Consider the following 19,251-nt stretch of genomic DNA (forward strand, 5'->3'; position numbering starts at 1 on the left):
GACTCCTCAGAAGTGGCAGTTGGATTTTTGGTCTTTTTGTATCTTGTTGTTCCTAATTTGCCCCAAGCCTGTGTGCAGTTATTTTTAGTCCCTTATAGTTTCTTTGTATTTTGCTGCTGGAGGAGATGGTTGTCCAGTTGCAGGCACTGCAGCAAAGCTTCCCAGGTTCCAGCCTGGCTCAGGAGTATCCAGCTTAATTTTGTCCATCGTAATATGTGAAGTGGGATCTCCTTGTGATTGTATATTGGTTTTTACTGATAACCATTGGGGTTGAGCACTTCTTATAAGTGGTGGTTCATCTTCTGTGAAATAGTTTTCAGTCATTTTCTCACCTGTAATTCATTTGTATATTTACTGATTTATTATACTTTCTTTACATACTCTGGACATTCAGCCTTTTTCATTTCTCGGTATGGCAAATATGTTCTCTCAGATTGTGGTTCATCAGTTCTCTCTATTCTATTTGATGGACACGTCTTAACTTTAATAGACTTGACATTCTCCATCTTCCTTTGTAGCTTACTCTATTTTTCCTCTATAAGAAAACTCCCCCGATTGTCGAGTCATAATGCATTTTCCTGTAACTTCTCAATGTATTCTACTTTCATCTCTCATAGTTAAGCCCACAGTGAATTAGTTATTGTACATGCAGTTATAAGGAAAAAGATTTCTTATTCCCCTGTAGATATCCAGTGGTCACTGCCCCATCAAAGTGTCATCATCTGGCCCCTGCCCAGCATCAAGTGCTCTGGCGTAGATCCACATGCTGAAAACATGTGGGTCTGTTTCAGTGCCTTGTGGTTTTTTTCCATTGGTGTATTTGTCCATCCCTCTGTTAACACCATCCTGTCATAATCACTGCAGTTTAAGAAGTTTCAATGTCTATTAGGGAAAATCCCACCACCTTGTTCTGTAGAAAGTCTCGGCTATTTTAGAAGTTTGTCTTCCATTTCAGTTTTTAAAAGTAGTTTTTCTTAAGTTCACACAAAACAGAAACAACCCTCAGAACAAAACCCAAAGCAAACCTTCAATGGAATTGAAGATTCAATGGAATTTTCTTAAACTCTTGACCTGTTTGGGAGAAGCTGACATCATGTGACATCAAGTCTCCTTACTGAGAATGTGACCATCTCTCCATTTATTTCATTTTACTGTGGTGTCATTTGATAACATTTTGGACTTTATCCACAAATCAGTTTATATCCTTAATTAGACATAATTTAGGACTTAAAGAAAATTAGTTTTTGTAGCAATTAGTTTTAAAGGTCTAATATTTAAATTTTTTACTTTTTTTTTTTTGGCCGCACCGTGCAACATGTGGGATCTTAGTTCCCCAACCAGGGATCGAACCCTCACCCCCTGCATTGGAAGCATGGAGTCTTAATCACTGGACTGCCAGGGAAGTCCTGAAAATTTTACTTTTCAATTGCTTGTTTCTAGTGATTCAAAATACACCAAGATTTATTTTTATGAGTTTGTATACTGGAAACTTACTAAAAATCTGATTCTGTGTTTATTTTCGTATTCTTTTGGGGCATGACATACACAAACATTTGAGTAATGAATAAAGGTAAATGTTTTCTTCTATTACAATATTTTTTTCCTGGTGAAACTTACTCTATTAGTTTCCCCTATTAACAGTTTTTTAAAATCAAGCATGTACTACAGGTCAGCATTAGAGAGATTTCTGTGTCTATTATTATTGAGAGATCAGGGTGATAAATACATTTGAATACTTGAAAAGATTCTCTGAAAAGAAACAAAACTTGAAATGTGGTTTTCTGACAAACCATTTAGAAGACCTCAGTTATTAAACAACTAAAAACACAGAACACAGATTTCCCTGGTGGTCCAGCAGTTAACACTCCGCGCTTCCAATGCTGGGGACGCGGGTTCAATCCCTGGTCGGGGAACTAAGATCCCATATGCCACACAGTGCAGGCAAAATAAATTAATTAATTAAAAGTTAAAAAGAAAATAAAAACACAGAACAGAAGATAAACAGGCATTTACCAACCTCATTGTCTCCAGCACGTGACATGTGACATATTAAGGCATCTTTTGCTCCCATCCTGGTATATGCAGGTTAAGAGACAGGCTTTAAATAGGAACCAGCACTTCTGCTCAAATGCATTGGGCGGATTTGTTTTTTATATTCTCCCATTCCCCGCACCCTAAAAGCTCTCATGATGAAGCACATCTTGACCCAGAGCAACCCAGTGGTGTACACAGATATCTGTTTAGTAAAGAGGAGCAGTTCCCTGTTGAACAGTAGGAAGGAATGACAAGAAGATTATGTAAAAAAGTTCCAAGACTGGTATTTCAGTTGCTCTCAAGAAATTTATGCTTCAGTGATAAGGAGATAGACGAGATGAAGACTTGATTGATGATGAGATTCCATTAACATGGATCCTGCAGGGGAAGAATTGTTCATCGGTATTTTGCTCCATTGGGATGAGAGTTTGAAAAGCACTTCATATGCCTTAAAAAAAAAAAATCATATCCACTAGAATAAGATCATTTAACTTAATACTGATTATTTATTATTTCCCATATTTGTTCATTTTCAAAGCTCAACAGGCTCCATAAAGTACATAGAAGAGTGACCTACTCACCTGTTATTAAGGCAGGTGTGTGAAAATAGTGTACTAGAACTACATCTTTCATGAACTGTCAGCTTGCAACATTTATTTATTTATTTATTTATTTATTTATTTATGGCTGCATTGGGTCTTCGTTGCTGCATGCAGGCTTTCTCTAGTTGTGGCGAGCGGGGGCTACTCTTCGTTGCGTTGCGCGGGCTTCTCATTGCTGTGGCTTCTCTTGTTGCGGAGCACGGGCTCTAGGCGCGCGGGCTTCAGTAGTTGTGGTGCACGGGCTTAGCTGCTCCACAGCATGTGGAATCTTCCTGGACCAGGGCTCGAACCCATGTCCCCTGCTTTGGCAGGTGGATTCTTAAGCACTGCGCCACCAGGGAAGTCCTCATGAAGCATTTTGAACCCAGTTTCCTTTTTTCTTTTTTTTAAAGATTTATTTATTACTTATTTATTTTATTTATTTTTGGCTGCGTCAGGTCTTAGTCGCGGCATGCGGGATCTTTCGTTGTGGCTCTCAGACTCTTCGTTGTGGCGCTCAGGCTCCTCTCTAGTTGTGACGCACAGGCTCTAGGGCGCATGGGCTCTGTAGTTTGTGGCACGTGGGCTCTAGTTGAGGCGCATGAACTTAGTAGTTGTGGCTCGTGGGCTCTAGGGTGCAAGCTCAGTAGTTGTGGCGCGTGGGCTTAGTTGCCCCGCAGCATGTGGGATCTTAGTTCCCCGCCAGAGATCGAACCCGCGTCCCCTGCATTGTAAGGTGGATTCCTTACCACTGGACCACCAGGGAAGATCCCCCTTTTCCTTTTAATTTTTTTTTTTTTTAATTTTATTTATGGCTGTGTTGGGTCTTCGCTTCTGTGCGAGGGCTTTCTCTAGTTGTGGCAAGCGGGGGCCACTCTTCATCGCGGTGCGCGGGCCTCTCACTATCGCGGCCTCTCCTGTTGCGGAGCACAGGCTCCAGACGCGCAGGCTCAGTAATTGTGGCTCAGGGGCCCAGTTGCTCCGCGGCATGTGGGATCCTCCCAGACCAGGGCTCGAACCCGTGTCCCCTGCATTGGCAGGCAGATTCTCAACCACTGCGCCACCAGGGAAGCCCCCCCCCCCCCCGTTTCCTTTTGATAGGACGCTCTTTCCTTGCTTTCAAGTCTGAGGGCAAATCATCACATTTAGGGCCAGTTGTGTTTAAAGACGTATGAGATGATAGAAGATATATGTTGGTCTCTGCCCCTGGCACCCCTCTAATCTCCTGGTTGATAGAAGTGCCTTTTGTTCTAATGCGGTGACTCTGGGCTCATGGATGCCTCCTGGATGAGGTCAGGTCACTGGAAAGACAAGCCACAATAAGAAGCTTGGAACTGTCAGCCCCACCCCCCATTCTCTTAAGGGAGAAGGGCTGAAAATGGAGTTAATGACCATTCCTGCCTCTGTGATGAAACCTCCACAAAATCCCAGTTGTATGGAGTTCAGAGAGCTTTCCGGTTGGTGACCAGGGGGAGGTGTGGGGAGGGTGATGCCCAGAGAGGGCATGGAAGCTCCGTGCTGCTTCCCACATTCCTCACCCTACTCCTCCCTTCATCAGGATGTTTGTCTGTATCCTTTATTAAACTGGTAAACGTGGGTAAGCGCTTCCCTGAGTTTTGTGAGCCACTCTGGCAAATTAATGGAACCCCAGGAGAAGGGGTCATGGGAACCTGTGATCTATAGCTGGTAGGTCAGAAGAAGCACAGGTGACAGCCTGGTCTTGAGACTGGTGTCTGAAGTGTGTGTGTGTTCGGGGGTTGGGGTCAGTCTTGAGGGACTGAGCCCTTAACCTGTGGGATCTCTCCAGGTAGAGTGTGTCAGAACTGAGTGAAAGCGTGGGAAACCCAGTTGGAGTCACAGAGAATTGCCTGGTGTGGGGAGAAACCGCTACACACTGGAGACCAGAAGTGTCTGAAGTGAAGTGTTCTCTGTGAAGGTAAAGAGACACACAGGGAAGAAACACACAGTAGGGAAAACTGTTTTTTTTTCCCAGCACAGAAGAAAGAAAAACTAGTTTTCCCTCTACGAGGCTTCACCACATCATCAACCCAGCCCATCCCCGGGGAGGTTCTCCTTGCTGACTCCGTGTATCTGCCAGCTCTCGATTCTGGGCCTTTGAAAGTGGTTCTTTTTGTCTTTTTTCTTACTTGATGGGGCTGTGATAGGAGTTTCAACAAGGATGATAAGGCTTATGGATGGTGCAGGGTAATGGGCAGACTCTTCTCCAGGAACTGTCCTTGGCGGATACAGACAATACCTAGGTGGTGGCGGTTCCTAAATGAGCCTGGCTGACCTGCTCTGCTTTAGGCTGGCACGTGGAGGAGTCTGGGGCCATGTTTCTATTCAGGAAACCTCCATTATTAAGGTGGCTTTGGGATCACCATTTTCACTCTGTTGTATTGAAAGGAGACCAGGAACTTCCCTGGTTGGCACAGTGGTTAAGAATCCACCTGCCAATGCAGGGGACACGGGTTCGAGCCCTGGGCCGGGAAGATCCCACATGCCGTGGAGCAACTAAGCCTGTGGGCCACAACTACCGAGCCTGCGCTCTAGAGCCTGTGAGCCACAACTACTGAGCCCACATGCCACAACTACTGAAGCCCGCGCGCCTAGAGCCTGTGCTCTGCAACAAGAGAAGCCACCGCAGTGAGAAGCCCGCGCACCACAACAAAGAGTAGCCCCCGCTCGCCACAACTAGAGGAAGCCCACGCGCAGCAACAAAGACCCAACGCAGCCAAGAATAAATAAATAAAATAAATAAATTTATAAAAAAAAACAAACAGAGTTACAGATGTAGAAAACAAACTTATGGTTACCAAGAGCTAAGGGGAGGGAGGGATAAATCGGGAGATTGGGATTGACATATACACATTACTATAGATAAAATAGATAACTAATAAGGACCTACTGTATAGTATAGGGAACTCTACTCAATCCTCTGTAATGGCCTATATGGGAAAAGAATCTAAAAAAAGAGTGGATATATGTATATGTATAACTGATTCACTTTGCTGTACACCTGAAACTAACACAACAGTGTAAATCAACTATACTCCAATCAAAATTTAAAAAAGAAAAAAAATTTTTTTTCCTTGTGACGGGAACTCTCAGGATTTCCTCTCTTAGCTTTCATGTATAACATACAGCAGTGTTAATTATATTAATCATGTTGTACATTACATCCTAGTACTTATTTAACTTGTAACTGGAAGTTTGTACCTTTTGACCACCTTATCCACTTTCCACTCCCCCAACCCCTTGCCTCTGGTAACCACAAATCTGATCTCTTTTTCTATGAGTTTCTTTGTTTCTTGAAGTATAATTGATCTACAGCACTTTGTTAGTTCCAGTGCACAAAATAGTGATTCACTATTTCTGTACATTACAAAATGATCACCACTGTAAGTCTAGTTACCAACTGTCACCATGCAAAGATATTATATTATTATTGATTATATTCCCTACACTGTACGTTTTATCCCAGTGACTTATTTATTTTATAACTGGAAGTTGTTACCCTTTTTAAATTAAATTTATTTATTTATTTATTTTTGGCTGCGTTGTGTCTTCGTTGCTGCGCGCGGGCTTTCTCTAGTTGTGGTGAACGGGGGCTACTCTTCGTTGCGGTGCGCAGGCTTCTCACTGCAGTGGCTTCTCTTATTGCGGAGCATGGACTCTAGGTGCATGGGCTTCAGTAGTTGTGGCTCGCGGGCTCTAGAGTGCAGGCTCGGTAGTTGTAGCACATGGGCTTAGTTGCTCCGCAGCATGTGGGATCTTCCCGGACCAGGGCTCAAACCCGTGTCCCCTGCATTGGGGCAGATTCTTAACCACTGTGCCACCAGGGAAGCCTGGAAGCTGTTACTTCTTAATCTCCCTCAACTATTTCAGTCATCCTCTCAACCCCTTCCCCTCTGGCAACTGCTATTTGTCTGTGCATCTATGACTCTGTTTTGTTATCTTTGTGCATTTGTTTTGTTTTTTAGATTCCACATATAAGTGAAATCATATGGTTTATGTCACAAATGGCAAGATTTCATTATTTTTTATGGCTGAGTAATATTCCATTATATATATATGTATGTGTATATATATATATATATATACACATACATATATATATATACACATATATATATATATATCTCCATATCCATTCATCTATCGGTGGACACTTAGGTGGCTTCCATATCTTGGCTATTCTAAATAATGCTTCAATGAACATAGAGGTACCTGTATCTTTTCCAATTAGTGTTTTTTGTTTTCTTTGGAAAAATACCCAGAAGTGGAATTGCTGGATTGTGAGGTAGTTCTATTTTTAATTAAAAAACTTTTTTTTTATTGGAGTATAGTTGATTTGCAATATTCTGTTAGTTTCAGGTGTACAGCAAAGTGAATCAGTTATACATATACATATGTCCACTTTTTTAAAAAGTTCTTTTCCCCTATAGGCCATTACAGAGTATTGAGTAGAGTTCCCTGTACTATAGAGTATATTTTTAATTTTTTGAGGAAACTCCATACTGTTTTCCATAGCAGCTACATGAATTTACATTCCCACCAATAGTGCACAAGGGTTCCCTTTTCTCCACATCTTCACCAACACTTGTTACTTGTTTTCTTTTTGATAATAGCCATTCTGACAGGTGTGAGGTGATATCTCATTGTGGTTTTGTTGAGCATTTCTCTGATGATTAGTGATGTTGAGCACCTTTTCATGTGCCTTTGGGCCTTCTGTGTGTCTTCTTTGGAAAAATGGCTATTAAGGTCCTCTGCTTATTTTTCAATTGAGTTGTTTGTTTTTGTATGAGTTGTATGAGTTCTTTATATGTTTTAGATATCAACCCCTTACTAGACATATCATTTGCAAATGATATGTCATTTTTCCAGTCAGTAGGTTGCCTTTTCATTTTATTGGTGGTTTCCTTCACTGTGCAAAAGCTTTTTAGGTTGATGTAGTCCCATTTGTTTATTTTTGCTTTTGTTTCCCTTGCCTGAGGAGACATATCCAAAAAATATTGCTAAGACATGTCCAAGAGCATCCAGCCTATGTTTTCTTCTAGAAGTTTTATGACTTCAGGTCTTATATTTAAGACTTTAGTCCATTTTGAGATTGCTTTTGTGTATGGTGTGAGAAAGTAGTCTGGTTTTATTTTTTGTTTCTTTTGCATGTAGCTGTCCAGTTTTCTACTTATTAAAGAAGCTATCTTCCCCCCCCCACCACCCCGTTGTATATTCTTGCCTCCTTTGTCATATATTAATTGACCAAATAAATGTGTGTTAATTTCTGGGCTTTCTATTCTGTTCCTTTGATGTATGTGTCTGTTTTTGTGCCACTGCCATACTGTTTTGATTCCTGTAGCTTTGTTGTATAGTTTGAAATCAGAGAATATGATACCTCCAGCTTCATTCTTCATTCTGAAAATTGTTTTGGCTATTTGAGGTTTTTTGTGTTCCCATACAAATTTTGGAAGTGTTTGTTCTAGTTCTGTGGAAAATGCCATTTGTATTTTAGTAGGGATTGCCTTGACTCTGTAGATTGCTTTCAGTAGTATGGTCATTTTAACAATATTTATTCTTCTAATCATTGAGAACAATAAATCTTTCCATTTGTTTGTGTCATCTTCAGTTTCATCAGTGTCTTATAGTTTTCTATGTACTGTTCTTTTACCTCCTCAGATTTATTCCCAGGTATTTTATTTTTTGTTGCAATTGTAAGTGGAATTATTCTTAATTTCCCTTTCTGATAGTTTGTTGTTAGTGTTTAGATACTGAACAGATTTCTGTATACTCATTTTATATCCTGCAACTTTACTGAATTCATTTAATCTAATAGTTTTTTTGTGTGTGTGGCATCTTTAGGATTTTCTTCGTATAGTATCAGGTCACCTGCAAACAGTGAGTGACAGTTTTACTTCTTTCTTTCCAATTTGGATTCCGTTTATTTCTTTTTATTGTCTGATCGCTGGGGCTATGACTTCCAATACTATGTTGATTAAAAGTGGTGAGAGTGGGCATCTTTGTCTTGTTCCTGATCTTAGAGGAAATGTTTTCAGCTTTTCACCATTGAATATGATATTGGCTCTAGGTTTGTCATATATACCTTTATTATGTTGAGGTATGTTCCCTCTATACCCACTTTGTTGAGAGTTTTTATCATACACACAGGTTGAATTTTGTCAAAAGCTTTTTCTGAACCTACTGAGGTGATCATATGAATTTTAATCTTCAATTTGTTAATGAGTTCTATCACATTGACTGATTTGCAGATATGGAACTATCCTAGCATCTTTGGGATAAACCCCACTTGATCATGGTGAATGATCCTTTTTTTTTTTTTTTTTTTTTTAAGATGGTGAGTTCCATATTTTTAAATTTATTTATTTATTTATTTTTGGCTGTGTTGGGTCTTCGTTTCTGTGAGGGCTTTCTCTAGTTGTGGCAAGCAGGGGCCACTCTTCATCGCGGTGCACGGGCCTCTCTCTATCGTGGCCTCTCTTGTTGCAGAGCACAGGCTCCAGACGCGCAGGCTCAGTAGTTGTGGCTCACGAGCCTAGTTGCTCCACGGCATGTGGGATCTTCCCAGACCAGGGCTCGAACCCGTGTCCCCTGCATTAGCAGGCAGATTCTCAACCTCTGCACCACCAGGGAAGCCCTGAATGATCCTTTTAACGTATTGTTGATTTTGGTTTGCTAGTGTTTTGTTGAGGATTTTTGTGTCTATGTTATTAGTGATATTGGCATGTAGTTTTCTTTTTGTGTGTAGTGTCTGTCTGATTTTGGTATTAGGGTGATGCTGGCCTCATATAACGATCTGGGAAGCATTCCTTCCTCTTCAATTTGTTGGTATAGTTTGAAAAAGATAGGGATTAACTCTTCTTTAAATGTTTGGTAGAATTCATCTGTGAAGGTATCTGGTCCTGGACTTCTGTTTGTCAGGAGGTTTTTTTTGTTTTGTTTTTTGTTTTTAAATTACTGATTCAATTTCATTACTAGTAACTGGTCCACTCATGTCTGATATTTTTTTCTTTCTTTTTTTTAAAAAAATATTTATTTATTTATTTGGCTGTGCTGGGTCTTAGTTGCAGAATGCAGGATCTTTGTTGTGGCATGTGGGATCTTTAGTTGCGGCATGCAGGGTCTCTAGTTGCAACATGTGGGATCTATTTCCCTGACCAGGGATCGAATCCAGGCCCCCTGCATTGGGAGCACGGAGTCTTAGCCACTGGACCACCAGGGAAGTCCCTCTTACATTTCTTTCTGATTCAGTCTTGAGAGATTGCACATCTAGGAATTTATCCTTTTTTTTTATTAGTGTGTAATTGTTTGTCATAATCTCTTATGATCCTTAGTATTTCTGTAGTTTTGGTTATAACTTTTCCTCTTTCTTTTTTGATTTTATTTATTTGGGCTCTCTTTTTTTTTTCTTAATGAGTGGGCCAAAGGTTCATCAATTTTGTTTATCTTTTAAAAGAAGCAGCTCTTCATTTCATTGATCTTTTTCATTTTTTTTTTTAGTTTCTATTTCATTTATTTCTGCCCTGATCTTTATTACATCTTTCCTTTTACTAACTTCGGGCTTTGCTTGTTATTCTTTTTCTAGTTTCTTTAGGTGTAAGGTTAGATTGTTTATTTGAGGTTTTTCTTGTTTCCTGAGGTAGGATGTATCACCATGAACTTCTCTCTTAGAACTGCTTTTGCTGCATCCCATAGATTTTTGGAACATTGTGTTTCTATTTTCACTTATCTCCAGGTATCTTTTTATTTCCTCTTTGATTTTTTCAATAAACCATTAGTTGTTTAATAGCATGTTGTTTAGCCTCCACGTTTTTGTGGGGTTTTTGCTGTTCTTTTCTTATATGTATATATATAAGAATATATTTCTCATACTGTTGTGGTTGAGAAAGATGCTTGATATGATTTCATTCTTCTTAAATGTATTGAGACTTGTGGTCTAGCATGTGATGCATCCTGGAGAATGTACCATGTACACTTGAAAAGAATGTGTATTCTGCTGCTCTTGGATGGAATGTTTTATATGTAAAAACTATAGTATGTGTGTGTGTGTGTGTATAATTTAAAGTCCATCTGACCTAATGTGTTGTTTAAAGCTGGTGTTTCAGTACTGATTTTCTGTCTGGATGATCTGTCCATTGATGTATGTGGGGTGTTGAAGTCCCCTGCTATTGTGTTACTGTCAATTTCATTCTTTATGTTTGTTAATATTTGCATCATATATTTAGGTGGTCCTATGTTGGGTGCATATATGTTTACAAATGTTTTATCTTCTTGTTGGATCAATACTTTTATCATTAAATAATGTCCTTCTTTGTTTCTTGTTACAATCTTTGTTTTAAAGTTTGTTTTGTCTAATTATTGCTATTCCAGCTTTCTTTTTGTTTCCATTTGTGTGGAATCCCTTTTTCCATCTCCTCACTTTTAATCTGTGTATCTTTAGATCTGAAGTGAGTCCCTGTGGGCAGCATATATATGGGTCTTGGTTTTGTATCCATTCAGCCACTCTATGTTTTTTCTTTTTTTAATGATTTTTTTCTCTCTAACTGATATTTCTTCATTTAAAAAAATTTTTAAAAATCTCACCAGAATGTGAGTCATTCTTTTTTGTTCTTTTTGTTAATTTTTTTAAATTTTATTTTTTATACAGCAGGTTCTTATTAGTTATCTATTTTATACAAATCAGTGTATATATGTCAATCCCAATCTCCCAGTTCATCCCACCATCCCCCCCCCCACCACTTTCCCCCCTTGGTGTCCATACGTTTGTTCTCTACATCTGTGTCTCTATTTCTGCCTTGCAAACGGGTTCATCTGTACCATTTTTCTAGATTCAACATATATGTGTTAATATATGCTATTTGTTTTTCTCTTTCTGACTTACTTCACTCTGTATGACAGTCTCTAGGTCCATCCACGTCTCCACAGATGACTCAATTTCGTTCCTTTTTATGGCTGAATAATATTCCACTGTATATATGTACCATATCTTCTTTATTCATTCGTCTGTCAGTGGGCATTTAAGGTGCTTCCATGACCTGGCTATTGTAAAAAGTGCTGCAATGGACATTGCGGTGCATGTATATGCCCAGTAGTGGGATTGCTGGGTCATATGGTAATTCTTTTTTCAGTTTTTTTCAGTTTTTTAAGGAACCTCCATACTGTTCTCCATAGTGGCTGTATCCCACCAACAGTGCAAGAAGGTTCCCTTTTCTCCACACTCTCTCCACCATTTGTTGTTTGTAGATTTTCTGATGATGTCCATTCTAACCGGTGTGAGGTGATACCTCATTGTAGTTTTGATTTGCATTTCTCTAATGATTAGTGATGTTGAGCATCCTTTCATGTGTTTGTTGGCAATCTGTATATCTTCTTTGGAGAAATGTCTATTTAGGTCTTCTGCGCATTTTTGGATTGGGTTGTTTGTTTTTTTGATATTGAGCTGCATGATCTGCGTGTATATTTTGGAGATTAATCCTTTGTCAGTTGCTTCATTTACAAATATTTTCTCCCATTCTGAGGGTTGTCTTTTCGTCTTGTTTATGGTTTCCTTTGCTGTGCAAAAGCTTTTAAGTTTCATTAGGTCCCATTTGTTTATTTTTGGTTTTATTTCCATTTCTCTAGGAGGTGGGTCACAAAGGATCTTGCTGTGATTTATGTCATAGAGTGTTCTTCCTATGTTTTCCTCTAAGAGTTTGCTAGTGTCTGCCCTTACATTTAGGTCTCTAATCCCATTTTGAGTTTATTTTTGTGTTTGGAGTTAGGGAGTGTTCTAATTTCATTCTTTTACGTGTAGCTGTTCAGTTTTGCCAGCACCACTTGTTGAAGAGGCTGTCTTTTTTCCATTGTATATTCTTGCCTTCTTTATCAAAGATAAGGTTACCATATGTGCATGGGTTTATCTCTGGGCTTTCTATCCTGTTCCATTGATCTGTATTTCTGTTTTTGTGCCAATACCATATTGTCTTGATTACTGTAGCTTTGTAGTATAGTCTGAAGTCAGGGAGTCTGATTCCTCCAGCTCCGTTTTTTCCCTTCAAGTTTGCTTTGGCTATTTGGGGTCTTTCATGTCTCCATACAAATCTTAAGATTTTTTGTTCTGGTTCTGTAAAAAATGCCATTGGTAATTTGATAGGGATTGCATTGAATCTGTAGATTGCTTTGAGTAGTATAGTCATTTTCACAATATTGATTCTCCCAATCCAAGAACATGGTATATCTCTCCATCTGTTTGTGTCATCTTCGATTTCTTTCATCAGTGTTTTATAGTTTTCTGAGTACAGGTCTTTTACCTTCTTAGGTAGGTTTATTTCTAGTTATTTTTTCTTTTTGTTGCAGTGGTGAATGGGATTGTTTCCTTAATTTCTCTTTCTGATCTTTCATTGTTAGCATATAGAAAAGCAAGAGATTTCTGTGCATTAATTTTCCTGCAACTTTACCAAATTCACTGATTAGCTCTGGTAGTTTGCTGGTGGCATCTTTAGGATTTTCTATGTATAGTATCATGTGATCTGTGAAGAGTGACACTTGTACTTCTTCTTTTCCAATTTGTATTCCTTTTATTCCTTTTTCTTCTCTCATTGCCATGGCTAGGACTTCCAAAACTATGTTGAATAATAGTGGTGAGAGTGGGCAAACTTGTCTTGTTCCTGATCTTAGAGGAAATGCTTTCAGTTTTTCACCATTGAGGATGATGTTTGCTGTGGGTTTGTCATATATGGCCTTTATTATGTTGAGGTAGGTTCCCTCTATGCCTATTTTCTGGAGAGTTCTTATCATAAATGGGTGTTGAATTTTGTCAGAAGCTTTTTCTGCATTTATTGAGATGATCATATGGTTTTTATTTTTCAATTTGTTAATATAGTGTATCACATTGATTGATTTGCATATATTGAAGAATCCTTGCATCCCTGGGATAAATCCCACTTGATCATGGTGTGTGATTCTTTTAATGTGTTGTTGGACTCTGTTTGCTAGTATTTTGTTGAGGATTTTTGCATCTGTATTCATCAGTGATGTTGGTCTGTAATTTTCTTTTTTTGTAGTATCTCTGCCTGATTTTGGTATCAGGGTGATGGTGGCCTTGTAGAATGAATTTGGGAGTGTTCCTTCCTCTGCAGTTTTTTGGAAGATTTTGAGAACAATGGGTGTTAGCTCTTTTCTAAATATTTGATAGAATTCACCTGTGAAGCCATCTGGTCCTGGACTTTTGTTTGTTGGAAGATATTTAATCACAGTTTCAATTTCATTACTTCTGATTGGTCTGTTTATATTTTCTACTTCTTCCTGGTTCAGTCTTGGAAGGTTATATCTTTCTAAGAATTTTTTTTTTTTTTTGGCTGTGTTGGGGCTTCGTTGCTGCGCGTGGCCTTTCTCTAGTTGGGGCGAGCAGGGGCTACTCTTCGTTGCGGTGCGCGGGCTTCTCATTGCAGTGGCTTCTCTCGTGGAGCACAGGCTCTAGGCCCGCGGGCTTCAGTAGTTGTGGCATGTGGGCTCAGTAGTTGTGGCTCATGGGCTCTAGAGCACAGGCTCAGTAGTTGTGGCTCATGGGCTTAGTTGCTCTGCGGCATGTGGGATCTTCCTGGACCAGGGCTCAAACCCGTGTCCCGTGCATTGGCAGGTGGATTCTCAACCACTGCACCACTAAGGAAGCCCCTCTTTCTAAGAATTTGTCCATTTCTTCCAGGTTGTCCATTTTATTGGCATAGAATTGCTTGTAGTAGTCTGTTATGATGCTTTGTGTTTCTGCAGTGTCTGTTGTAACTTGTTTTTCATTTCTAATTTTATTGATATGAATCCTCTCCCTCTTTTTCTTCATGAGTCTGGCTAAAGGTTTATCAATTTTGTATATCTTCTCAAAGAACCAGCTTTTAGTTCTGTTGATCTTTGCTATTGTTTTCTTTGTTTCTACTTCATTTATTTCTGCTCTGATCTTTATGAGTCTTTCCTTCTATTCACTTTGCGTTTTGTTTGTTCTTCTTTCTCTAGTTCCTTTAGGTGTAAGGTTAGATTGTTTATTTGAGATTTTTCTTGTTTCTTGAGGTAGGATTGTATTGCTGTAAACTTCCTTCTTAGAATTGCTTTTGCTGCATCCCATAGGTTTTGGATCATCGTTTTTTCATTGTCATTTGACTCTACCTATTTTTTGACTTCCTCTTTGATTTCTTCAGTGATCTCTTGGTTATTTAGTAGTGTATTGTTTAGCTTCCATGTGTTTGTGTTTTTCTATGTTTTTTTTCCTGTAATTTATTTCTAATCTCATAGCATTGTCGTCAGAAAAGATGCTTGATAACGACTTCAGTTTTCTTAAATTTACCAAGGCGTGATTTGTGACCCAGAATGTGATCTATCCTGGAGAATTTTCCGTGTGCACTTGAGAAGAAAGTGTAATCTTTCTAGTGGCTAGTGGAGCCACTTTCTGTGTTGCTGTATGGGCATATACAGCAACACAAATTGGAATAGAATGGAACCTGTCCCCTGTTGGCAGAGTCACCCCAAAGGAATGGAGAGAACAGTGATCATCCCAGCTGGTTTAATACTGAATTGTTTCAAATCAACTCATAATTGATGCCAAGTAAAAGCATTAAAATATGGCATGATTGAAGAAATAAAGTACATTTGAAAACCTAAAAAAAAAAAAAAAGACTGTGTTGCAGAAATACCATACCATCAATGGTCGTAATGCAGAAGTAAGAAAGGCTTTGTCTAGACAAGAAATGCAGGAAGTCCAAAGTTCTAGAAGTGGAAGAGGAGGCCACTTTGGTTTTGGAGATTCTCGCGGTGCTGGTGGCAATTTTGGACCAGGAAGTAACTTAAGAGGAGGACCTGATGGATATGGAAGTGGTCCTGGATTTAGGGATGGGTATCCTGGGTATGGAGGAAGACCTGGAGGTGGCAATTTTGGAGGTGGCCCAGGTTATGGAGGAGGAGGAGGAGGATATGGTGATAGAGGTTTGGATCTGGCAACCAGGGTGGGAGCTCCTGGGGTGGGTATGGCATCTGTGGAGGAAGAAATTGTGGAAGTGGAAATGGCAATGATTTTGGAAATTATAACCAGCAATCTTCTAACTACGGTCCAATGAAGAGTGGAAACTTTGGTGGTAGCAGGAACATGGGGGGACCATATGGTGGAAGAAACTATGGTCCAGGAAGCAGTGAAGGAATTGGGGGTTATGGAGGGAGAAGCTGATATTGATCTTCTTCCTATTTACCATGGGCTTCACTGTATAAATATGAGAGGATGAGTGCCCAGAGGTAACAGAACAGCTTCAGGTTATTGAAATAGCAATATTAAGGAAACTCTTATCTCAGTCATGCATAAATATGCAGTAATATGGCAGAAGACACCAGAGCAGATGCAGAGAGCCATTTTGTGAATGGATTGGATTACTTAATAACATTACTGTGGAGGAAGGATTGTAAAAAAAAAAAAAAATGTGCCTTTGAGACAGTTTCTTAGCTTTTTAATTATTGTTTCTTTCTAGCGGTCTTTGTAAGTGTAGAAGCATTTCTTGTTTGATAATGTTAAATTTGTAAGTTTCAGGTGACATGTAAAACCTTTTTTAAGATTTTTCTCAAAGTTTTGAAAAGCTATTAGCCAGGATCATGGTGTAATAAGACATAACATTTTTCCTTTAAAAAATTTAAGTGCGTCTGTAGAGTTAAGAAGCTGTTGTACATTTATGATTTAATAAAATAATTCTAAAGGAAAAAAAAAGAAATGTTGTCAAGGATATGGAGAAATTAGAACCCTGTACACTGCTGGTGGGAATGTAAAATGGTGCAGGCACTGTGGGTAAGAGCTTGGTGGTTCCTCAAAAAGTTAAACATGAAATTAACCCTGTGAGCCAACATTTCCACTCCTGCCTATACTGAAACAGATGCTCAAATATGTGTACGTGAATGCTGGTTGCAGCACTATTCACAATAGCCAAAAGGTGGAAATGTCCTGAATGTCCATCAGTGGCTGATGGAAATGTCCCAAATGCCCATCAGTGGCTGAATGGATAAACAAAGTGTAACCTGTACATAGGATGAGAATAATAGTCATAAAAAGTAAGGGAAGCTCTGACACATGCTGCAACATGAATGAAACCTTGAAAATATGCTGAGGAAAAAAGTCAGACACAAAAGACCAATATTGTATGATTTCATTTAGGTATATAAAATGTCCAGACTAGGTAAATCCAAACACAGAAAAAAAAATTTTTTTTTAAGAATTTTTTTGGCCATGCCTCACAGCTTGTGGGATCTTACTCCCCGACCAGGGATTGAACCCAGGCCCTCAGCAGTGAAACTGCAGTCCTAACCACTGGACTGCCAGGGAATTCCCAGACAGAAAGTATTTTAGTGGTGACCAAGAGGTAGGGTTATCATGGCTATAATGGCCTTATAATTTGTTTTTAAACGAGTATACAGTTCACATACCATAACGTTCACACTTTTAAGTGTAAAACTCAGTGGCTTTTTGTACATTGCACAGCTGTCCAACCATCACTATACAGTGTGAAAAAGGAAATATAACTTTTTACATTTCAAAATTCACAGAGACTGACTAAAAGCTGATCTGACATAAATTTTCCTGCAGTATAAAATGCACACCTGAGAACTGTGACATCTCAGTGGCTGTGCTGAGACCAGTCCTGCAGGGAGACTGGGACCTCAGGGTCTGACTTCCCATGGGGTAAAGCTCCCTGGGCCTTGGGTAGCTGACCTCAAGCCCCAGCGGTGGGAGCTTGGACTAAGGGCAGAGCCTCCTGCTGTTAAAGGTCACACATGGACCAAGCCTGACCCTGCGTTGCACATGGTGGTGTCATTCAGTCTTTGTTCTTAAAGGGCACGTTTCCACAATGACCTTGCCCTGGGCCACGCCCTGACACTGTAGATCACCAAGCTGATGAAAGAAATTTTCACCTATTGAGGTATGGGGAAGTTATTCGGGCTTATACATGATTTAACTCGAATTTTATGCTAACTAAAACGGCCTGTTTGTGGCCTATCAAACACATTGTCTGCTTTAATTATTAAAGGGCACATTGACCAGAACAAAAGATGTCCGTGTTAAAAATAAAGACTAGATGTCTCCCTTCCTGGGACACCAATGCTGGTCCTCCTTCGATGATGACTCCCTTCCCAGGTGCCAAGGCCATAGCTACTCGTTGCCTCCTGCTGCAGCCTATGTGCTGATCTGTTTGTTTTTGGGGTTTTTGTTGTTGTTGTTGTTTGTTTGTTTTTGCCGTTTTTTAAAAAAATATTTACTTATTTGGCTGCACCAGGTCTTAGTTGCAGCACGCGAGATCTTCGTTGTGGCATGCGGGGTCTTTAGTTGCAGCATGTGGGATCTAGTTCCCTGACCAAGGGTTGAACCCACGCGCCCTGCACTGGGAGCACGAAGTCTTAACCAGTGGACCACCGGGGAAGTCCCTGATCTGTTCGTTTTTGAAACCTTGAAGGAATGTTTCCCTGCCTTATTTGCTGTTAAGAGTTCTGACAAGATAGAAAACGGTGCTAAAAACCATGCTTCTCCTGAGCAGGTCCTCTGAGTTACCTGAGAGGCCGTCTTAAGGGCTCTAGTCTTCAGTTTGGCTCAAAAGACTTTTCTATTCCTATTATAGATCGTTTAATTTTTATTTCCATCAACAAAGCCCTATGACCCGTATTTTCTCATCCTCATTCCGGATATGGAGCGATCCCCGGGGAAACTGAGTCTGGACTTCCAGGTGCAGGAGGAGGACACAGGGGAGCCACCGAGCAGATGCCACAGGGTGTGCCGCGCCCAGAGCCCGTTCTGCACGGAGCCCAATTCCCAGGCGGGCGGATCAGCCACGCGTGTCCCAGTGGCCTGTCATTCGGAGGCAGGGGCGGGGTCTGGTTAACTGTCCAATCAGGGGCGACTGGGGTCCGGAGAAACAGCAATCAGGATAGAGGGGGACTAGGAGGACTGTCCATCAGGGCAGGGGCGGGGCAAGGATTACTGTCCAATCAGAGCCCGGGCCCCTGAAAGGGCGGGCGGCGCGTGCGTTCCCAGCCCGCGGAAGTTTTTCTGCGCTTGTGCGAGCTTGTCCTGCGCGGCTTCAGGTGTCGCGTCCCCGTCGGTCTCACCTGCCCAGGTCGGAGGGTCGCCCCGAGGACGCTTCGGAGAACCCGGAAGGAGGCAGAGATGGTGAGTGCACCGCTCAGGGCCATAACAGGGAAAAGGCTGGTTCGAACGGTCCGGAACGTGCCGAAAGCGACGGACGGACCAGGGTCTCCCCGCGTCCCACCCACCCCGGAGTCCCGACCCGAGTCTCCCCCTCGGCCGCGGGCTGAGGACCTGCCGTGTTGCTCCGTCACTGCTCGGGTTCCGGGGCGTCCGGACCGAGTCTTTGGCCCCGTGGGGGTCGGAGGGAGGACAGGACTACTCCCGACGCGGGCCGTTAGGCGCTGGGGCGTGGGGGACCCGCCCTGGACCTCACAGATAAAGTCAAGCCTGGACTTGTCAAGGAGACTGTATTGCAAATACTGTTGCGATAACGCCGAGGCTCGGATCTCAGAGATGTGCCAGCGTCTCCAACCACACAGCAAAGGGCTTTTCTGTGTGAGGAGGGCGAGCAGGAGGGAAGTTGGGCGAGTGAGAGCGGTGCGC

General features: G+C 40.9%; 1 protein-coding gene across 2 annotated transcripts in view; it reads left to right on the top strand.

The window, feature by feature from the left end:
- LOC133091448 (zinc finger protein 77-like) overlaps window positions 1-19,251 on the top strand; it is a 36,905-nt gene that overhangs the window by 3,780 nt on the left and 13,874 nt on the right. The window contains exon 1 of one of the 2 annotated variants that reach the window (XM_061190780.1): window positions 18,705-18,789. The exons of the other annotated variant lie outside the window; for it this stretch is intronic. Within the exon in view, the coding sequence (XP_061046763.1) occupies window positions 18,787-18,789 (3 nt within the window). The 5' untranslated portion in view covers window positions 18,705-18,786. Of the gene's footprint in view, window positions 1-18,704; window positions 18,790-19,251 lie in introns of those variants that run through there. 2 annotated transcript variants of the gene reach the window in all.

Source organism: Eubalaena glacialis, chromosome 4 (genome assembly GCF_028564815.1).
Source record: "Eubalaena glacialis isolate mEubGla1 chromosome 4, mEubGla1.1.hap2.+ XY, whole genome shotgun sequence".
NCBI lineage: Eukaryota > Metazoa > Chordata > Mammalia > Artiodactyla > Balaenidae > Eubalaena > Eubalaena glacialis.